The sequence below is a fragment of the Perca flavescens genome, chromosome 17, assembly GCF_004354835.1.
Source record: "Perca flavescens isolate YP-PL-M2 chromosome 17, PFLA_1.0, whole genome shotgun sequence".
Lineage (NCBI taxonomy): Eukaryota > Metazoa > Chordata > Actinopteri > Perciformes > Percidae > Perca > Perca flavescens.
In genome coordinates, this window is record NC_041347.1 from 4656821 (window position 1) to 4677354 (window position 20534).

Below are 20534 nucleotides of genomic sequence, written 5' to 3' on the forward strand. Positions count from 1 at the left end.
TCATGACAAGTTGACATTAAATTAGTTTGGGATGTCTTTGTATTGACAACTCGACATTAACCAGGATGACATTACCAGAGGATGTCTTTGTCATGACAACTTGACATAAACAGAAATTCACCTCTTTTTGTATCCATGACATTTTGACCTAATGATTATTATAATTAGATGTGCAAGATTAGAGACCAATTCTAGCACTTTTTTAGATAGATGTCTGACAGGAAATTTCACAAAACTGGGTGTCATGACACTGTTATGACAGTGTAACTAATAAATATTTTGACCTCAAGTAGTGGTACCAATTGTATTTGTCATTAAGATATCATTGATAGGACTTGCTGTCATGACACTGTTATGACAGTGTAACTAATACATATTTTGACCTCAAGTAAAGTGGTACCAATTGTATTTGTCATTAAGATATCATAGATAAGACTCGCTGTCATGACAACATTATGACAGTGTAACTAATACATATTTTGACCTCAAGTAAAGTGGTACCAATTGTATTTGTCATTAAGATATCATGGATAAGACTTGCTGTCATGACAACATTATGACAGTGTAACAAAAACATTTTTTGACCTCAAGTAAAGTGTTAACATTTTTATTTGTCATTAAGATATCATAGATAAGACTTGCTGTCATTACCACATTATGACAGTGTAACAAATACATTCTTTGACCTCAAAAGTGGTACCAATTGTATTTGTCATTAAGATATCATAGATAAGACTTGCTGTCATTACCACATTATGACAGTGTAACAAATACATTCTTCGACCTCAAGTGGTGCCAATTGTATTTGTCATTAAGATATCATGGATAAGACTTGCTGTCATGACAACATTATCACAGTGTAACTAATACATATTTTGACCTCAAGTAAAGTGGTACCAATTGTATTTGTCATTAAGATATCATAGATAAGACTTGCTGTCATGACAACATTATGACAGTGGAACTAATACATTCTTTGACCTCAAGTAAAGTGGTAACATTTGTATTTGTCATTAAGATATCATAGATAAGACTTGCTGTCATTACCATATTATGACAGTGTAACAAATACATTCTTTGACCTCAAGTAAAGTGGTATTAATATACACAGAAATATGGCATACATACAGATAAACTAACTGAAAAAATAAAGTGTGATAACAAAAGAAACCCTTTTCATTTCTATGAGCTCAATTGTTCTTTGATGACGAGAGTTCAGAGATGTTCAACATTGTGGCCCATATGAGTTTGGTTTCAGTTTGTCCTTCCACCATGAAGAATGAATCAAGGGAAATCTGTCTATGTTTAGAGTCTCGATCCTGAACTGGGAATCTCTAAACCCTGGAAGTCTCTGGGATGTGAAGAATCGATGTGATTCAATATCCCTCTGTGGACTGGGCCTCCCCTGCGTAGCCTTTTCTATGATATCTTAATGACAAATACAAATGTTACCACTTTACTTGAGGTCAAAGAATGTATTTGTTACACTGTCATAATGTGGTAATGACAGCAAGTCTTATCTATGATATTTTAATGACAAATAAAAATGTTAACACTTTACTTGAGGTCAAAATATGTATTAGTTACACTGTCATAATGTTGTCATGACAGCAAGTCTTATCTATGATATCTTAATGACAAATACAATTGGTACCACTTTACTTGAGGTCAAAATGTGTATTAGTTACACTGTCATAATGTTGTCATGACAGCAAGTCTTATCTATGATATCTTAATGACAAATAAAAATGTTACCACTTTACTTGAGGTCAAAATATGTAAGTTGTCATTACAAAGACATCCCAAACTAATTTAATGTCAACTTGTCATGACCAAGACAACTTCTGGTAATGACACTTTGATTATCCAATGGGAGTGTCGCTATTTCTCTATCACTCTGGGGTTACATTAAGACCTGTTTAAAACTAATTAAGACCTAGAACAGCGAAATACTTCAGCGAATTTAAGACTTTTTAAGACCTAAAATTGTGAATTTGAAAATGTTTGATTTTTTTTAGAGTTTGCTCTCCGCTTTCTTATTCATCACCTCCACTTTTTCTCTTATGGCTTTACTCTTGTTTTTACCTCTCTGTCCTCCTTCCTGCTCTGTCGTTCTCTTCCTCCCCAAGGCAACATGAAGACAAAAGGCTTTACTAGGTTAGAGTATTAAAGCCTTAATAGCATCCAGAGAGGACAGGCCTGTTTCTCCCCATCAGGAGGAGGAATATGTGGAAAAGCAGTGGAAGGACGATTGGGTTCCTTGAAATAAGATACATATTTGATGACTGCACTTCAATTTCAGTTTATTGCATCTTGGGTCTTATTTTTGTAGCTGTGGCCAGCTGTGGTCAGCTGTGGTTATGAAAACGTATAGATACAATATACTCTAGCCTTGTAATCACACTGAATTAAATTCATGGTTAAGATGTTAAAAAAGCTGATAAAGATAAATTGGCCCATTTTAATTTAATTTTTAAAAACTCATTGGACGCCCTACATTCCGATAACAATATATCTGCAATAAGCTAAAATCACTGGTCTTTTTTGGTCTAGCTCTCGTGCTTACTTGCAGGTGCACTCATTGCAAGACTACAACTACATTCGTTTTGCAAAATTAAACCAAGCTAGTTAACTAGTAAGCTGGTAACTTAAGGGAAAGTTTGCAGATTTTCTGTTCTGCTGTACATGCAGATGACTGGCAGCAGTACCCGGAGGTCCACGTTTATCCGCCGGTAAAAATCCCGTTGGATGACACGCTTTAGAAGTGTTGGAAAATGGAAACTTTCCTTTTAGCTTAGCGTGACGCCATAGCAACCATAAACAACACTGGCTCTAGCCATTTGCTGCTTCCTGTTTGGTGCTGGAGGGTGTGTACCCATTGGTTGTTGACAGTGTTCACATGATTTCACTTCACTACCATATGGTGGCTGACAGGGGAACATGCACTGCAACTTAATGAAACACACGCAAATAGAGAAAACACAAGAAAATTAAGAAAACATCTTCATAAATTTGACAACAAATGCGCTGCAAATACACACAACACAACCAAATACACAAATGCGCTGCAAATACAGAAACGATGCAAAAAGAAAAGCACACAAACTCCGAAAACAAACTCCAAAAATAGAAACGATGCAGAAAGAAAAGCACACAATCCCCAAAAACAAATGCAACAAAACGGAAGTGAGTTTGGCATTTTTTGTGTTTCTGGCCTTGTCTTTCTAGAGATGCCCGAGATCTCAGCAATAAACTTGGTGAGCTCAGTTTGCAATATGAAAAGGAATGCCCTTTTTTAGTCAAACTACCATTCAAACTTATAAAATAAAATAAAATATTAATTTTTTTTTAAATAAGTTATAAACATTGTCACTCTGATCTACAGCGAGCCCTGTTGCCTTATCAGAAAAGTAGCATGTGGTGCTGAATAGATACACTAAACCATTTTTTCTGCACTTTAGGGACTTGACACAAAGAATAAACTTTCTTGAAAGCCAAGTTGTACAGAGAGGAAAAAAATGCATCAAACCAATTTGTAAATGCACTCACAATACTTTCAGGATCAGATCACCCAAACCAGATCTAGTGATGGTAAGAGATGCATTAAGCCACATTAATAAAATTAAAATTAAGTTTAGCAAAAACCTGAGAGCCATTACAAATGAAATAGACACCAGTATAGTTTTTCAGTCCATGGCAGCAGACGTCCCTTTGTCCCTTTTCTTTCCTCTGTACTATTATGTTAGTCTTTTTTTAACTCCACATTCAGTCAGTTCATCTACCTATCCCTTTTTCTCTACACAGGCTTCAACTCTCCCCCTTTTCCTCCTCACTTTCTATCTCCTCTTCCTCCTGTGCTATCATCTGTCTCCATCTGTTCCTCCTCCCCCCCCCCCCCACTCCTCTTGTCCTGTCACTGCTGTCTGTTGCCATTACCCTCCTGCTCTCACTACATTACAGCTGCTGTCAGTCGTCTGCAGATAGTGACCCGGCCATCACACGACCATTTCTGCCCTCCATTGTCAAGGTGATCTGATCCCAGATCCCTTCCTCAAAGTGGATCAAGCCTGCAGTCAGGAGCTGTGTTCGAAACTGTTCCCTAGCACAGAAATAGTGCCCTAGTGTGTTCGCCATTTTGTAGTGGTGTTCAAATTTTCAGCGGTTAATTTCATTCACTTCCACAGGTTAAGTCCACCTTAAATAATACCCACAATGCACAGCTAATTTGGGTGTACATACTGTACAATGTGCCCTAAACTTTACTCCCTTATACCACAATGCAACGAGGTTGTGTTTTCCCGGAGAACATCCTCACATTACAAACTGGAAACGATCCAAACAGTTCTGTGTTTAATAGTCTAATTATTTCAGCTGGACTGGTAGGCCAGGTACAGTATTGTTGGGTAGTTTAATTCATAATAAAACCTTGCATTTTATAAATTACATGTGTTTTGTAACAATCTTTATTTGTAAAGTAACTACAAATTGGGCCCTTTTATGAAAATGAAAATTTGGTGCGACGTTGTCAGAGTTCAGAAGCTTCACAGTCTGACATGACAGCCGGCGAGGGCCTGCCGGGGTCGCTGGGTTTCCGGTCGGCCTGTCCACCTTCACAGACCCCACTGTGAGCTGGCTGGAGCTCTCTCAGGAGACTCGCGGACAAGAGCCGTTTATTTCCTTGATCGTTTGTTTAAATAACACAACACACATATCCATTATAAGATTACTGGAACCTGTGGTTTTTCGAAGTTATAAAGCTCCAAAGAGCGTTACGTTAACAAGCTCACTGACCGGGCTGTCACTCACAACACCGGCCACGGAGTAGGCAGATGTGAGGGACAGCAGCATCTGACAGGGCAGAGAGATACCCGTGTTGTAAATAAATTATAACACGTATATACATTAGATTTAATATTTTGGTTCATAATTAGGGTTTGTTTTATTTGTTATTTCACATAAATAAAGATGTAAGAAATTAAGTTTCAGTTTCTTAAATTTTCAGCATCTTCTAACGTAAACAAAGCAAAGCTTAACAACTTATATTTTCATTTGCAATAGTGGTGTGAGTTCTATTTTTTTGCCCAGTGCTTTAAGAGCTTGTTCTAAAGGCACAACCTGGCCTAGCATACTGCAGAATAAAACGATTTCCCCGTTTCATACTGCATACTACTGATGAATGCAATATGCACTAGGCACTGCATACTGCATACTGCAGTCATCTGCAGTATGTGGTAGGTGATTTTGAAAACAGCCATAGTCTCGCATTGCCAGACCTTCCTCTACTGCACTGCGGAGCCAGAGTGCCTCTGCAAAATAGCCTCAGGAAGGAACTTGTTTTGGTGGAACATGTGTACGTTCAATGGTTGTTTTAATCGTGCAACAGAAAACTCAGATTGGACAGGTCTAGTTAGCTGTCTGGTTTTACCCTGCAGAGATCTGAGGAGCAGTTAACCATAGTCCTCATAAATCCACCGGAGTTTAGAATGCCAAGACAGAGAAAGTGGAAGGTAACGGACATCAGGCAGAATTTCTGGCGGCATGGAGCAATCCCGTAAGTGGAACTTCGTGAATATAGATGGCATCCGAAGCGGAACCAGAATGTCAGAGTGAATATTTTGGCGTGGTCTTTAAAACAATAGCAAACCTCTTTCTAGCATGTGTAGGGAGAGCCTAACCTGTCAGCTGTGTTGTCGATGCCTCAAGAGAAAAAAGGAAGTGACTCAGAGCTTGCCGTAAAGCAGTACGACGTGTATGACCGCATTGACATTTTACAAGGCTTTTTAGAACAAAAAAGCCACTTTAAAAAAATCTAACACCCAGCAGTGTGTATTTTCTTAGCCTCCCCTTCCGAATGCAACATTCAAATTACTAGACAAAAAATTATATCCTGAGAAAGGTGGATTTTGAGGGCTATAGCTACATATACCTCCATTCATTCTGCACTCACCTGCGAGCGCCTCCTATATGGAACCATAGTGGAACTGCAACCAGTTCAGAAGCCAGAAGTATCGAGAGAGTGGAACTTCTTCCCTTATTAGAAATTCTTTGATATAGACTACTCCAGTCGTAACTACTACGGTCACTATAAACATAAATATAGGTTGTAATTGCTGCTTGAACAAACAACCTCTAGGAGCGTTCTTCCGAGGACAGTCTCCTCCAGCAACATATTTACAATACAGATGAGAGTGATATTGAACTTAAGAGCGCTTTTCCAAAAATGTCAAACTATTCTTTTAAGATTGCAACTCCCATTTAGCAAAATGTACTGGCTTGTCTGATATTTGATACAATATTTGTGGGAATGCTGATTCAGCAGCTTTCTTTATTATTATTATTCCATACGTTTTTGGTCGTCTGTAACTTCAGCATACGTTCAGCTACAAAAACCATTCAACTATTAAAATGTTCAGCTCTTTCATTACGTGTGCTCTTCTTCAACTTTTGTTCTACTATTTATACATTTTCAAATATTAAGCTTTGAAACATTTTATTTTAACATTAAAGTCAATGAGACCGAGCTTCAAATCCTTCAAATCCTCTTCTGCTTTACAATGTATCTCCTCCTATATTCTTTCACCTACAGACATAATTCAAACTTTAAACCATTAAACCACGAAACATTCAGCTATTCAGGGTCTACTATGTATCTCTATATTCTCCCTCTCTCTCCTTCCCTCCCATCATCCATGCATATAGCCCGCTTCTTTTCAGGCAATATTTTCACCTCTCAGCTCTTTAGGGTCATGCTTGTTTGTTCTATGCAATGGATATGTCTGATAATAATACAAAGTCTTTATACATTCAGCCTTTTTAGTTAATTTATTTGAACTTCCACTTTTAACAGTATTATAGTTTAGCTTCCAGCTTTTCTAGAAATGTATTTCAGCTCTTAGCTTATTAAGGTAATGCAGTTCAGCTTCCAACTGACAATTTGAAATTTCATTTTCCAAGTTTTTCAGCAGTGCAGTGCAATCCATTTGAGATTTTTCAATTTTTTTTCTTCATATTTCTGCATTTTCATCAATGTTTCTCACAGCATTTGTAAGTGTTCCATACTAGTTCATAATTTCAGTTATAAAATAAATTCAGACCTCACAATGTTCTACATCGTTTGGCATCGTTGAACTTTTAAAGCCAACAATTCAGCTTAGCGTCAACTTTTCAAAAAACCTTTAAAGATTCCACATCTTTTATACATAGTGTTATTCAACTTTTTAATGAAATTCTTCTTGCGGATTTAAGCTATTAATCCAGTTTAGCTTTAGCAATTTAGCTATTCAGCATTCCCACGCATTTTCTGCAGGAAATGCATTTTCTAGTTTACTGTAAAAACTCACACAAAAAAAACACATCACATCTTCCAACTGCATGACAGGGCTTTATGAGTGATGATGTCACGTCCCGCTGCTTTTGTAACTGTGATGTGATAAATGCTGATATCACATCTTCTTGTCTGTGCAGCGCTGACTGATGATGTCACAGCTCGCTAATGGCCTGTATTAATATCAGCGGCAGGGCGCATCCATTAGTGTAATGGGGCTGATAATGATGATGATAGTTTCAACAGAGAGCTGACAGCAGCAGCCAGCTGTAAATGATGATCCAGCAACTCCGGGGGTCTTTATCCTATTCCCCGCAGGAAACATTTACCCATAACCCACCAGGGACCTGCAGTGTGCAGTGTGACCTGTACACATATACAGTGAAACACTAAATTGAGATTTCACATTTGTTGATTCCAGGGAAAGGCTCTGCTTGTTGCATATTTTCTCCAAAGAGAATGGAAATACTGTTTGCAGTGTCATGGAGGGATAGAAGCAGGATACAATTATTTAGTTTACTAAAGCTACTGAATAAAACTTGTCAATTCGATTTTAAATACTGGTAACGCTTTAGATTACAGCCCACAATGTACAGGTTAATTACTCCGGAATAAGGATGTACCAATACTTATATGTAGATATTGGGGAACAAGATGTAATAGGTTATGGAATAAGGGGGTAATAATTGGGGTCTTACAAATATGTTATTCTGAAGTTATTTTTTCCTACTGGGTACCTATACTGTAGTTACTGTATGTTTTACCTACTGGGTACCTATACTTTAGTTTTTTTTTACCTACTGGCTACCTATTTTTTTTTATTTTTGTATTTTTTTTTACAGCGCACAAAGACCACTCCAGCCCCTTCCTCTCGTGAAGTCACGCTGAAGACTGAAGCTACACTTCAGGCTCAGAGGCTATCGCATGCTGCTGGTGGTCTTGCGGTGGTATTACCTGTATTAACAAACCGCTGTGAAATCTCCCTGAATGTCATTTATCAGTCTGGTTGTCCCCCCTGTCTGCGGCAGTCTCCTCCACTCCATATCTTAATAATGGAGCTAACCGCTAACAGGAGAAAATACTGGCATTAGCATTGTTGTCAGAAAAGATAGTATTTCAACTTAGCATATTTTCTTAATGCCCCAGTGTGTAACATTTGTAGTTGTTCATCCAAATCTGTATTGCCCATCACAATATTTTCATGAATATTGACCACCACCATACATTTCAAGTATTCCTATTAGCTTGGAATTTTACACTTGCGCTCGCATGAACTGGGGTAGACGCTCCATAATGATGCGCCATCTTGAAATACGTTAGCCGGTAAGGGACATACAGGCTTTACTGCTCCGCCTTTTGCGTTTTCGACTCACAGCTGCTGCTAATGGGTATCGTCGCTTTCCGGCCCCGGCAAGTTTGAAGAAGGAAACATGGAGGACCACACGTATTCAAAATCAAAATTTCAGGAACAGGAGTCTTCTTCTTCGCCCAGAAAAAGAAAACGGATATTGAAAAGAGCAAGAGACTGGAAAAAGAGTGAACATTGGAGCTGCTTTGGAGGCACACACCAAATTCCAACTAGTTAATTATCCTCCGGACTGCTGCAGTCTCCTTTTCTTTCTCTCTCCTTTCCGTCGGGTGGCGCGTGTGCCCACTCGTGGTGTCCGTGGTGTGCCTTTTGTACACCTTCGCTTTTTGAAGCGTGAAGGCTACCATAGCTGCAATATTGCGTGGCGAGAGAGAGTTGATGGCGATATATGATCTCAACGCTAGATAGGAGTAATTCTTACACAATGTAGCTTTAATATCTGATGACGCATTGGGGTCATTTTTGGATTTATTACAGTAAATATATTACATATTGGACCTTTTGTGGCGGCTTTGGCTAAGTGGTAGAGGGGTTGCCTGCCAATCAGAAGGTTGGTGGTTCAATCCCTGGTCCTGCAGTTCCATGCCAAAGTGTCCTGAGGCAAGACACTGAACCCCTGACCATAACATTTGACAAACCAACCACATTTAATTGACAAAGCACATCATGGCTATACTCCATCTGTATCTGTATCATCTTTAAGTCTGATATGTTTAATATTTAAATAGTTATTTATTTCAAAATTATCTGTAAAATTTTGTTAAAATTGTTTTTACTGAATCTGATCGATAAAGTCACTGGAGACTTGAAGCTCTACTAGAGTCCCAGCTTGCATCTGTCTGACTTGCATACAATGTCTTTGTTGTTAGAACTATTTGCAATATAAACTAAGTTGGGTTACCATGAGTTTATATTTTTATAAAACAACAATTGACTTAATTACATAAGTTAACTACTTACACATACAGTCACATCCTGCGCCACCCACCAATTCTCTGTGGGAAACACTGTAATCTAGTTTTACAGGTAAACTGAGTGACCTGATGCTCAGTCCTGAAACTGGCTCTATTTCGTATAGGCTTCGCCCTCTAAACTGCTGCTATTGGGTTTATCCCTTCGTGCATGCGCAGTCGTGAAGATTTATTTCACGCCCTTGTGGCTCACACACCCACTCAGAGTGTGTGTTTATAGCCTACTCATTTCTTCTCCACCTCCCAGCTGATTACGCAGAATGGTGAGAGTGCTGAGTGAACGGTTTGTGAGAATCGAACTACCGCTTTTCACAGCGGCGGGAGGGTACGATACGCACTGCTATGTAAAAAGCTGACACACAGGCATGTGCGTGCCCTCTCTCTTGGGCTGTGATGACCGGGCACTCGCTTGCTACGGCAACAGACAACACACGCGCTCCCTCCAGAGATGCTGTGCTGTGTGGAGAAGCATACAAATGGTTATATGCTTCAATTTGCCAGCTCTCCCCCGGCTCTTACCGGCATGGTAAAAGCTATCATGCGGAGTCTGGTCACTCCCGCACTGCGTAAACAGTGGGAGCGAGTGCCCACTGTTGTATGTAGTATGTGGTATGTTGTGCTATGTCGGATGTTTGTCAGATGTGTGCTCGAAGCAGGCGCAGTGTGGGAAAACCAGCAGCTGATTGGACGAACGCGTCACGTCGGTCTGGTTTCTCTGGAAATTCAAAGACAGACTGTCATGGTGGCTTGTTCAGAATACAATCTCATATTTTACTAAAATAATTCACTGAAACGTGTTTCTGAAAACATTTTAAGCAAGAAATAGGCCATTTCAGATCGACAAAGGTCAATTTAAAAGATTTTCGTCAGATTTTGAGAGACTCAGATTTTGAGAGATTATACATGTCAAATCGGCCAAAATTAAGGCCGACGGCCTCTCCAATGGACGATGGTACGGAACACACCGAACAGACTAGAGTCACTGACCTTGCCAGACCAACCAACGGCCGATTATTGGCCTTGTGTGTCTGAACCTTTAGAGGGCGAAGCCTATACAAAATAGAATGATAGTTACGTATTGTCACTCAAGATTCTATGAGTATAGGCATAGCCCTCTAAGATTCAGGCCTGCTTCACTAACGTTAGTTGAAGAAAAATGCTGATGTTGGGAGCAGATCTCTGGTCGTGCAACTGTAATACACAGTACCTGCGTGAAAGAAATCTTCACGACTGTGCATGCATGAATGGATAAACCCAATAGCAACAGCTCTTAGAGGGCTATGCCTATACTCATATACTTACTCTCCTCACATTACTAAAAGCCATCAGAGGAGAGACGGCATCAGGAAAGTCTCAGTATCCTCCGGAAGATGCATCAGGATGACCCTTGACCTGAGAGCCTACATTACCAGCTGACACAACTTGACACAACACTATACAAGAAACCCTTTACTCTGGAGGACATGAAGTGTTTTTTTATTACTATTTCACTGATTATAAATAAAGTGATTTATTTAAAGAGTGCTTTGTCATTTTTAAAACTAAAAGAAGAAAGAAATGTAGGAACCAACATTGCTTTTGATTATAGCCCGCCTAGTTAGTTATCTGTTAGTTATCCTGTAGTTATTATGTAAGTAAGCGTAACAAGGGGGAACTAACACTGCTTTAGAATACAGCCCGCGTTCCCTGTAGTTATCATGTAAGTAAGCGTAACAAGGGGAGATCTAACACAGCTTTAGAATACAGCCCCTATTCCCTGTAATTATCATGTAAATAAGTGTAACAAGGGGGGATCTATTCATTGTGAGTCATACTTGCGTTTGATCTTGGATGAAAGGAGAATGTGCACACAACTGAAAAAGCTAAGCACCTTGAGTAGCTGTAATGTTTGGTCTGGTGGAGAGAAGACTTACAGCATTGTAACAACTTCAAATTTCTCAGATTACCCCTAAACACAAGTGAGTGACCTCTAGGATGGGCAAATTCTGTCCGATGTTGGCAGGCAGAGCTGCAACGCCATAAATGAGGAAAAGTTGTGGAAATAAATAAATAAAAGGAATAATGTTTGGTGGTGAGGCGAACAATTCCTGAGACAGTCTTCAGAGGCCGACAGTATCTATGACTATACACTGTCCCTGGTCTTTTGTTCGGAAGAAAACGCACAAATGCACCCCGACAGTTAATTGAACTACCCCCAAATATAAATAAACAATGTAGTTTGCCGGTTTGTTAGAAATAGGTTAATTTTAAAACAAATACAAAGTTCAGATTTATTAAAGGGGTGATAGAATGATTATATAGGGTATTTCACACTGTTCCTTAAGGTCTCCTAATAGGGTATGTAACACTGATTGCACTGAAAGTTGCCCGGTTGCTATTTTATGGGCCCTTATGCATCCCTGTGTTTTGGCCCTATTTGTAACGAGAGCTTTTCTTCCAAATATGGTATGCTCATTAATATTTAGATGAGCTGCGCGCTGATTGGTTAAGGAACCACATATGTATACATTGGAGACAAGACAGCAGGACTCATATTTCAGACACTGCAATTTTTTGTTACTAAATTCACTTCTGAGACTTTTTTAGGTGAGAAATCCATTATATAAAACTCAAATATCGGCCGTTTTACGAAAATGTATGGCTAATTGCAAATTTGGTAAGATGTGTCGGACTTCAGGAGGTCCACACAGTCTGACAAGATAGCGGCAGCCCCGCTGCGCTCCATACCCAGGAGAAAGTCACTGTTTCTGGGTTACTGGACAACCGGGGCTCCGCGGAGCTGGCCGGCTGCCGGCATAACTATAGTATATTTACAGTTTGAATTTCATCACGCCACTTATATTACAGTTACACTAAGGTCTTAGAAAACTAACGCTTTCAATTTAATGCATTTTTGTGAATGTGAGGGGTTTCGTTACCTGCTAGTGTCTCTTCAATCCTAGGGGTAGCTAAAGATTACGGTAAGCTAGCTAGCTACACTTTTGGCATAATTTTAATATATTTACAGTTTAAATTTCGTCACGCCACTTTCATAACAGCCACCCTAAAGTCTTATAAAGCTAACAATTGTGTCTGATTTCAATTTAATGCATTTTTGTGAATGTGAGGGGTTTCGTTAGCTACTAGTGTCCATTCAATCCGATGGGTAGCTAAAAATCGCGGCTAGCTAGCTAGCTACACTTTCGGCATAACTATAATATATTTACAGTTTGAATTTCGTCACGCCACTTATATAACAGCTACCCAGCTTTTTAGTCTTATAAAGCTAACACTTATGAGGGTTTCCTTAGCTGCTAGTGTCCCTTCAATCCTACGGTTAAAGATCACAGATAGCCGCAGGCCCTGGAGCTCCGTCAGGGCCTCGGCATTTGGTAGTCCAGTAACCCAGAAACGGTGACTTTGCGTGGGTATGCAGCACTGCGGGCTTCCAGTCATGACGGAGATCCATCTAGCTCACAGCGAGCTGGGGTCTGTGAAGGAGGACACGCCGGGTGGCGAGGCAGCACCGGCTGCTGTCACATTATCCTGCCGATATTTGCAATTAGCCATCAATTTTCGTAAAACTGCCCATATTTGACCTCTACATTGTTGATTTCTCGCATAAAAAAGTGAAAGTGAATTTAGTAATTAAATAGCGGACGAACAATGTATAACATTTCTGAGATCTGCGTGACCTAGATTCAGAAGACTAAGCTGACCTCAGGTCAGTGGTGTAGCCTATGTAAATGTTGGGGCATGACAAAGGTAGAGACTAGAGCCAAATAAGGAGGAGCTCGTTGAAATTTTCCCATTTTCAGGGGCAGTTTCAAATTGTGAGATTTGCAGAGGAAAGAGGTGTCAATGGGATTTTGAGGTTCTATGTATGTCCTATTCACCCTCCAGAAACCTTGTTTTTCACCTATGACAAGGTAAAATCTGTTTTGCAGTCTATCACCCCTTTAAGTGATTCAGAAGTCATTTCATCACTCCATCTACCCTGAAGCGAATGAAGAAAGAATAGGTACCCATCCCATTACGTAACAATAACTGAAGTAGAGGTACCTAGTAAGAAAAAAAAAATAACTACAGTATAATTTCTTTCTAATTTCCTCCCAAACGTCCAGATTATTCCCCAGCAGGTTAGACACCATGTAATAATAAAGTATGTACATAGTAGGTAAAAAATAACTACAGTATTGGTACACAGTAGGTAAAAAATAACTACAGTATTCCATAACTTTATATCTCGTTCCCCAGAACCTACGTATTGGTACATACTGTATTGGTAAACCATAATTTCTGAGTAATTATGCTGTACGTTGCAGGCTGTAATCTAAAGCATTACCCAAATACTCATTGACCAGTCCTGAAGCCCTGAAGATAACGAATGTGGATGACAGTAGCAATAGATAAAATGGCCACAAAAATGTTTGGGTCCACCAGTTTTGTAATACTCAAGTACTTTTGAGCTCAAGACCAATTTTTGAAGGTTTCGTCTCGGAATCGACCACATTTTTACTCTGTCTTGTCTCGGTCTAGGATGAAGAGGACTCTTTTTATTTATTTCAATAAATTGCCTCTGCATTGTCTAATTTAGGCCTATGTGTTAAAACTTGCAAAAGCAACCAATAACTTGACTCATATCTAATCTGAAATTTGTTACCGTGAACCCCCCTCTCCCTGCCCCCTTTACACACACTCCCAACAAAGTGAATGTGGAAGACAGGAGAAGAAGCTCTGGCTGTCTAACACAAATGTGGTCTTGGTCTTGACTCGGCCTTGCACTGCTTTGGTCTTGGTCTTGACTCGGTCTCAGACCCTCAAAGTCTCGGTCTTGTCTCGGCCTTGATACACTCTGGTCTTGGAGATAACTTGGTCTTGGTTTAGGTGGTCTGTACTACAACCCTGGTGTCCAGTGAGGTCATGTGACAGATACGTTGGACACTGCTGATTGGTTAGGTTAAAAGTAATCCCCCCTTCCAAAGAGGAAATGTCTTATGAACATGATGTCACACTAAATGAGGATGTGAAATAAAATCCATCTCAGTCTGATCATCAGATTATGCTAGTTCATCCTCAAACAGACTAAAAGCAATTTATAAAACAAAAAAGCAAAAAACAACTAACATGTATAAATGAATGAATCTGTGCTTGTTTGGAACAAAAAGGGATGTGATGTTTAAATTCCTTTAAGGCGACTGTGTGCTGGTTGTCAAGAGGATGAGTGGCTTCATAAAACCAAGTGCCAACAGGGGCTGTGGTGATTCCAGATGAGCTGCATCGATCTGATCTGTCTAAGCACACAACTAGAATTGATAGCGCTATAACACCATTTCTATCCAATTCAAGCTCTAAGTTTAGCCCATGCCACCTACTTAAAGCATGACTCATGCTGTCAATAGTGGGGAGCGATGCCCCCATGGTTAGCTACTGCTGGGATGGTAGCCATTATATTACATTGGCTGCAGTTTAATATCTGCGCCACACACACACACACACACACACACACACACACACACACACACACACACACACACACACACACCTCCAGTATGCGGGTCAATGCTGTGAGAAGTAGAGAGAAATCACTTTCATTTGATAGAGATCACAAACCACATATTTCCTTATTGCTGAATTGAAATTCTTAAGTGTCGACATGACCTTTGACCAAAGGAAGGAGTTTCCATAGAAATCAGGGGTGTAGAGCAAAGCTACTATCTGTAGCCTATCTTTTTATTTCATTAAGTGGTAGTGCAGTGCCCATTTGGCGCACGTGCCTGTTCGTTACGTGCCAATTGCTTGGTTCCCAGTATTTTCCCCCCACAACTTTATCTAACTATAAGCAGCTCAGCTGCCCCTTTTTTCGACTAGCTGTCACACATCGAGGTAGCCGTCACACATCGAGGTAGCGATGTGGCCCGGGCGGGGGAAGCAGGCCGGAGAAATGCGCGCAACCGCCGGCAACAAAACAACATGCTGGAGATTTACTTTGCAGAAATACGAGGAGCAGTTAACCATAGTCCTCATAAACCCACCAGAGTTTAGAATGCCAACACAAAGAAAGCCCAAGGCAACGGATATTCGGCCTAAATGAGTGAAATCCGGCGGAATTTCCGTCGGCAACGGAGCAATCTCGGAAGTGGAACGTCGTGAATATAGACTATGCCCCCCACCCCCACTGTTAGATGATATTTATGCCCATGCACTAAGCTAACAATATGTCCAATGTCAGGTTCGCAGCAAGGATTTTGTTACCAAGACAAATATCCAAATGTCAGTTTCAGCCTAACTATCTGTCTGTAAGTTAAGCAAACACACATAACGTTGGACATAACGTTAGCTTAGTGTCAGGATCCCACAGTCTTTCATTCTTCCTGCTGATTCCTCACGTCTATATCCACTTTTGTCTTTGTGAAAGTTAGGTAGTGAATTTCGCCACACAGCAGCTTTTCTGGTTAGTAAATATGCAGGAACACCAAAAGCGGGAGGAAGCGTGGGTTAATATGTAAGCAAGTAAGTATTTATTAGTAGGATAACCCCTTGTGATGAATCATCTCATTTTCAAGGGGGTCCATAAAACCATTAAACAGTAAATACAAAACACAAAATACATTCACACATACATACATCACTCCCAAGCCTGACTGCTCCAACAACAACTGACCCCCCCTCCACCATATACACACACAAGTAAAAACACAGTAAATTTGCATACATCCCAAATATGCTGCTATTTTAGTAGATGCACAAACAGGAGCCAATAAAAAAATAAATCAACAAAAATCGTGATATATCAAGTTAGAAACAAGAGCAGGTTAATTGTAAATAATTGAAAACAGATGCCTTAAACAAAACAAATGAAGTGATTGATCTAAGTGAGGTGGGCAAGGTATTCCAATCAGATGGTGCTTTAAATTTAAAGGCACGTCGTCCAATTTCTTTGGAGATTATGGGAACAAAGAAAAAGGGGTACTCAGTATGTCTCAGACTATGGTATATATATATAAGGTATTCAATGTTGTTTCAAATAAGTACGATAGTTAAAGAAAATGTATTTAAAGATAAACTGCAGCCAGTGAGAATGCCTTCTAGATTTAGGTGTTAACCAATGAAGCAACTCATACATCAGGCAATGATGGGTTCTATAAGGACACCTCAGAACAAATCGACAGAGACTGTTATAGGCTACATTGAGAGGGATAAGATTTGTTTCAGAGGTATTCTGATAAATAACATCTGCATAATCTAATATTGGTAATAGAAGCTGTGAGATAATCCTTTTCCTGACCTGTAGTGTAAAACAGTTAATAGAACAATATAGTGTTCTCAGACTACAGTTTATTTTCTTAACAATTGAATCAATATGAGGTTTAAAAGAAAGCTGAGAGTCAAGCAATAGACCAAGATATTTAAATTCCTCCACTTTCTCAAGTGTTGTTCCATCCAAGAAGCGAATTGAACAATTTTTAACTGGGTGAAGAGAATTAAATTTAGTGCCGAACAACATGGTATATGATTTCTTCTTAAAGTGATGGTTCGGAGTAATTTCACCCTAGGGTCCTTTGCACCATGACCTCGAGCCAAACACCCCCCCAGAAGCTTTTTTCACCTGGGTCTAACATTGGGAGAGTTAGCGTAGAGTAGCGTTATCAGCTGAATAGCTTATTAGCGCATGACCCCACTAATAATGCCCAAAATGATACCAAACTTCTACACTAGTACAAATAGGTTATGTACTCATAAAACGATGGATTGGAAAGTTTGTAAGTACACCAGAAGTTTATGAACACTTGCCTGCTCTCTTCTGCTTGTCTTCTATAGTCTATTGGCTATTTAGGTTTTTTCCTGGCACATCACTTACACATTTTGCACTTACTGCGGCGTAGACTGTTTAAATATTTGTGTTCATCATATGTACATTTTATGAACTGGTGTTATTGTTGAATACATTGTGAATACATATTTCTAAAATTGTATGATGTTGAGTTATTACACAATACCTTTTCTGACCTTTTTTTAATCTTGCCCCTTGACAAGCATTTTCAAAAAATTTAAAAACTAGCAAACCCGCTTTAAAAACTAATTAAAACTAAACTGAATTTGTCAAAGTCAAAACAAAATAAAAATAAAAAATAATAAAAAATGCAAGAACCTTGACACACACACACACACACACACACACACACGTGCACGCGCACACACACACACTCTTGAATGTTCTTCTGGAAAAGTACCATTGTCCTGTAACACATACGCTTGTCCACTGGTATCGATTCAAGTGCTGGCAGATGTATGTCTTTCAAATAGATGCAGGATGTTGTATTTGTGTGTGTGGTTGCACATGTCTATAATCACACACACACACACACACACACATACACGCACACACACACACACACACACACACACGTTCCTCGATTATAGTTAGATATGTGAATTATACCAGAGATGGGAACTTGAGCTTGAGACTCACTGCTAACACAGTGACTTCAGACTAATTTGAGACTTGTCATTACAACACTTGAGACTTGACTTGGACTCTAGCTCAGAGACTTGTGAGCATCTTTGATACATACTGAGGCTTTAACCAAAAGTTGTCAGAAATTGCATGTGACTAATTAATTAATTGCAAAGTTTAACCCTAATATTAGTGTAAAATAATTGTTTTAATTTAAGTAGGCTGATAAATCTCTATAGAGGGTTGCTGTTAAAAGATGGCAACGCAATTTTCTGTTCATGTGAATGCCACATGTTAAAATCATTTGATAGAGACGGTCATGGCTACTGGAAGAGCGGAAGAACTCGAAATGCTGTGAGCGGGCTAAAGAGCTCTGTCGTGTCAGCGGCAGTTGGTAGTTGAGTTACCCGAGAACAGGCAGGTTTGAGCTGGGTACAGGGCATTGCAAGCTTGCGGTTGTTTATGGTGACATTACGGTGAAAAAAAGTGAGCGTTATGCGTCGACGACAGTTAAGTTTAGGCACCAAAATGTTTATTTAAGTTTATGGAAAAAGATTGTGGTTTGTATTAAAACACTCCCAAGGAACACATATTTCTTGGGAGTCCTTTTTTTCCCCCCCGGAAAGTGAACTCCACTCCCCGGCTTGAACGTGCTGTGTTTTATAACGCAGTTAAAAATATATATTATCCCCCCTTTTTTGTGCTGATCCGAAAATGTATCTGATCTGTGACTCAAAACCGTGAACCGACCCAACCCGTGAGTTTTGTGATCCGTTGCACCCCTACTCAGCAGGAAGCTGTAAGCAGCACATCAGGTCCTTGACCCGAATGGTTACATAGTCAAAGGCATTTTTTAATCTGTTGCCAAGGCGCTTGGTTACTGACCCGGGTACAATTGTTGGCCTTGGGCTCCAACTCGGTGACCTTTGTGATCTGCTTGAGGAAGTCAGACTCTTGCATCCCCGGCTGGGAGCCGCGGCGCTTGAACTGCGCCCGCGGGTTTGCCAGGATCACTTGGAGGTTCACCGCAAAACCTAAAGGAGAGAGAGAGGGAGGACGACGAGGCAGAAGAGTGGGAGCAAAAACAGAGAAAAGTAAAGGAGGTTAGCCAGCATGGATTTAAAAACACATTACGAGCCTATTATACACACAGCAGCAAATGATAGCGCATTAGTGTTTCTAATAACTATGATACGGCTGATATGAAATTCCTTTACCACAGGGGTCTGCCATTCTCCTGTGATAATTGCAGTATAGATGAGAAGATAAGCATGAGAAAGTCAGAGGGAAGTCAAAATGCTCATAATGCCAGTGTGTTGTAGCAGAGGTGGGGATTAATGGCTGGCTTGCAACCAGATTTAATCAACCTGATTAGAACAATTGGTAACAGTGGGAGAAAATGTGACACTACGTAATTACTCTGGAAGACATTAGCTGTCCTACAACGAGCCATATGTTTGAAAGTTGAAAAGAGAATCAGATTGCGAGATTAATGTTTAACCCTTGTGTTCTCAAAGTTTTTTTATAACAGAAATGTGGGTTTCTTTCATCCAATTCAATTGCCCAAAAGTAACTTGGATGCATGGATGAAGGCTACGTTGTATACTTACAGTACATACAATGCAGGTTAAATAAATGATTACTTCTATTGATTTTTTGGGTGTTTGATTCAATTTTATAGCATTTGAAAAAAAACAATTAAATGGTTTTAAAACCTGACCAAACATTGACATAAACCAGTCTATGATCCACTCAACATCTTCTCATCTTAACTATAAGCAAAAGAAAATCATAGTTTGCTTTTTTTTCATGGTGGACGGGAAGACAACACAAGGGTTGAATTATTTTCCATAAATCAAATTATCCACGCGTTCACTTTATATTCTGCTATAGCAGTGCCCATTTACAGCGTTTGCCTGTTTGGAACGGGCCGATTGCTTGGTTCCCAGTGTTATTTTCCCACAACTTGATTGAGTAAATTTAACAAACAACATGTGACACAAAATGCCGTTTTAAAACACTTGGTTCCCAGTATTGCTGCTTGCAGCGTTGTCGAGTGGCGTGCCTGTTAAAAACGAAGCTACAAAGGGGTCTGAAAAGGCACTAAATCTAGTGACAACTTTGGTAAGTTGGCAACACTGCCCCGCCCCTGCTGCTGTACAGAGGCTTGTACAACAGCATGCTGCGTGTGACGTCTTTTGAGAATGTGGCATTGTTTGAAAGACACACACACACACACACACACACACACACACACACACACACACACACACACACACACAGGTCCAGGTTATAGTTAGATAAAGCCAAATTAAAGTCAACACGTGTGGATAACACGTCATTCACACATCCGATGTGTTGTCTGACCCTGTAGCCAGAGGTCTGACACAGGATGGTTCTCTTTTACATCTTTTGGCCTCCACCTCTAGCTGA

General features: G+C 39.8%; 1 protein-coding gene across 1 annotated transcript in view; it reads right to left on the reverse strand.

The window, feature by feature from the left end:
- The window catches only part of b3gat2 (beta-1,3-glucuronyltransferase 2 (glucuronosyltransferase S)), a 94853-nt gene that overhangs the window by 4271 nt on the left and 70048 nt on the right, over positions 1-20534 (reverse strand). The window contains exon 3 of the mRNA XM_028603923.1: positions 18987-19135. Within this exon, the coding sequence (XP_028459724.1) occupies positions 18987-19135 (149 nt within the window). The remainder of the gene's footprint in view (positions 1-18986; positions 19136-20534) is intronic.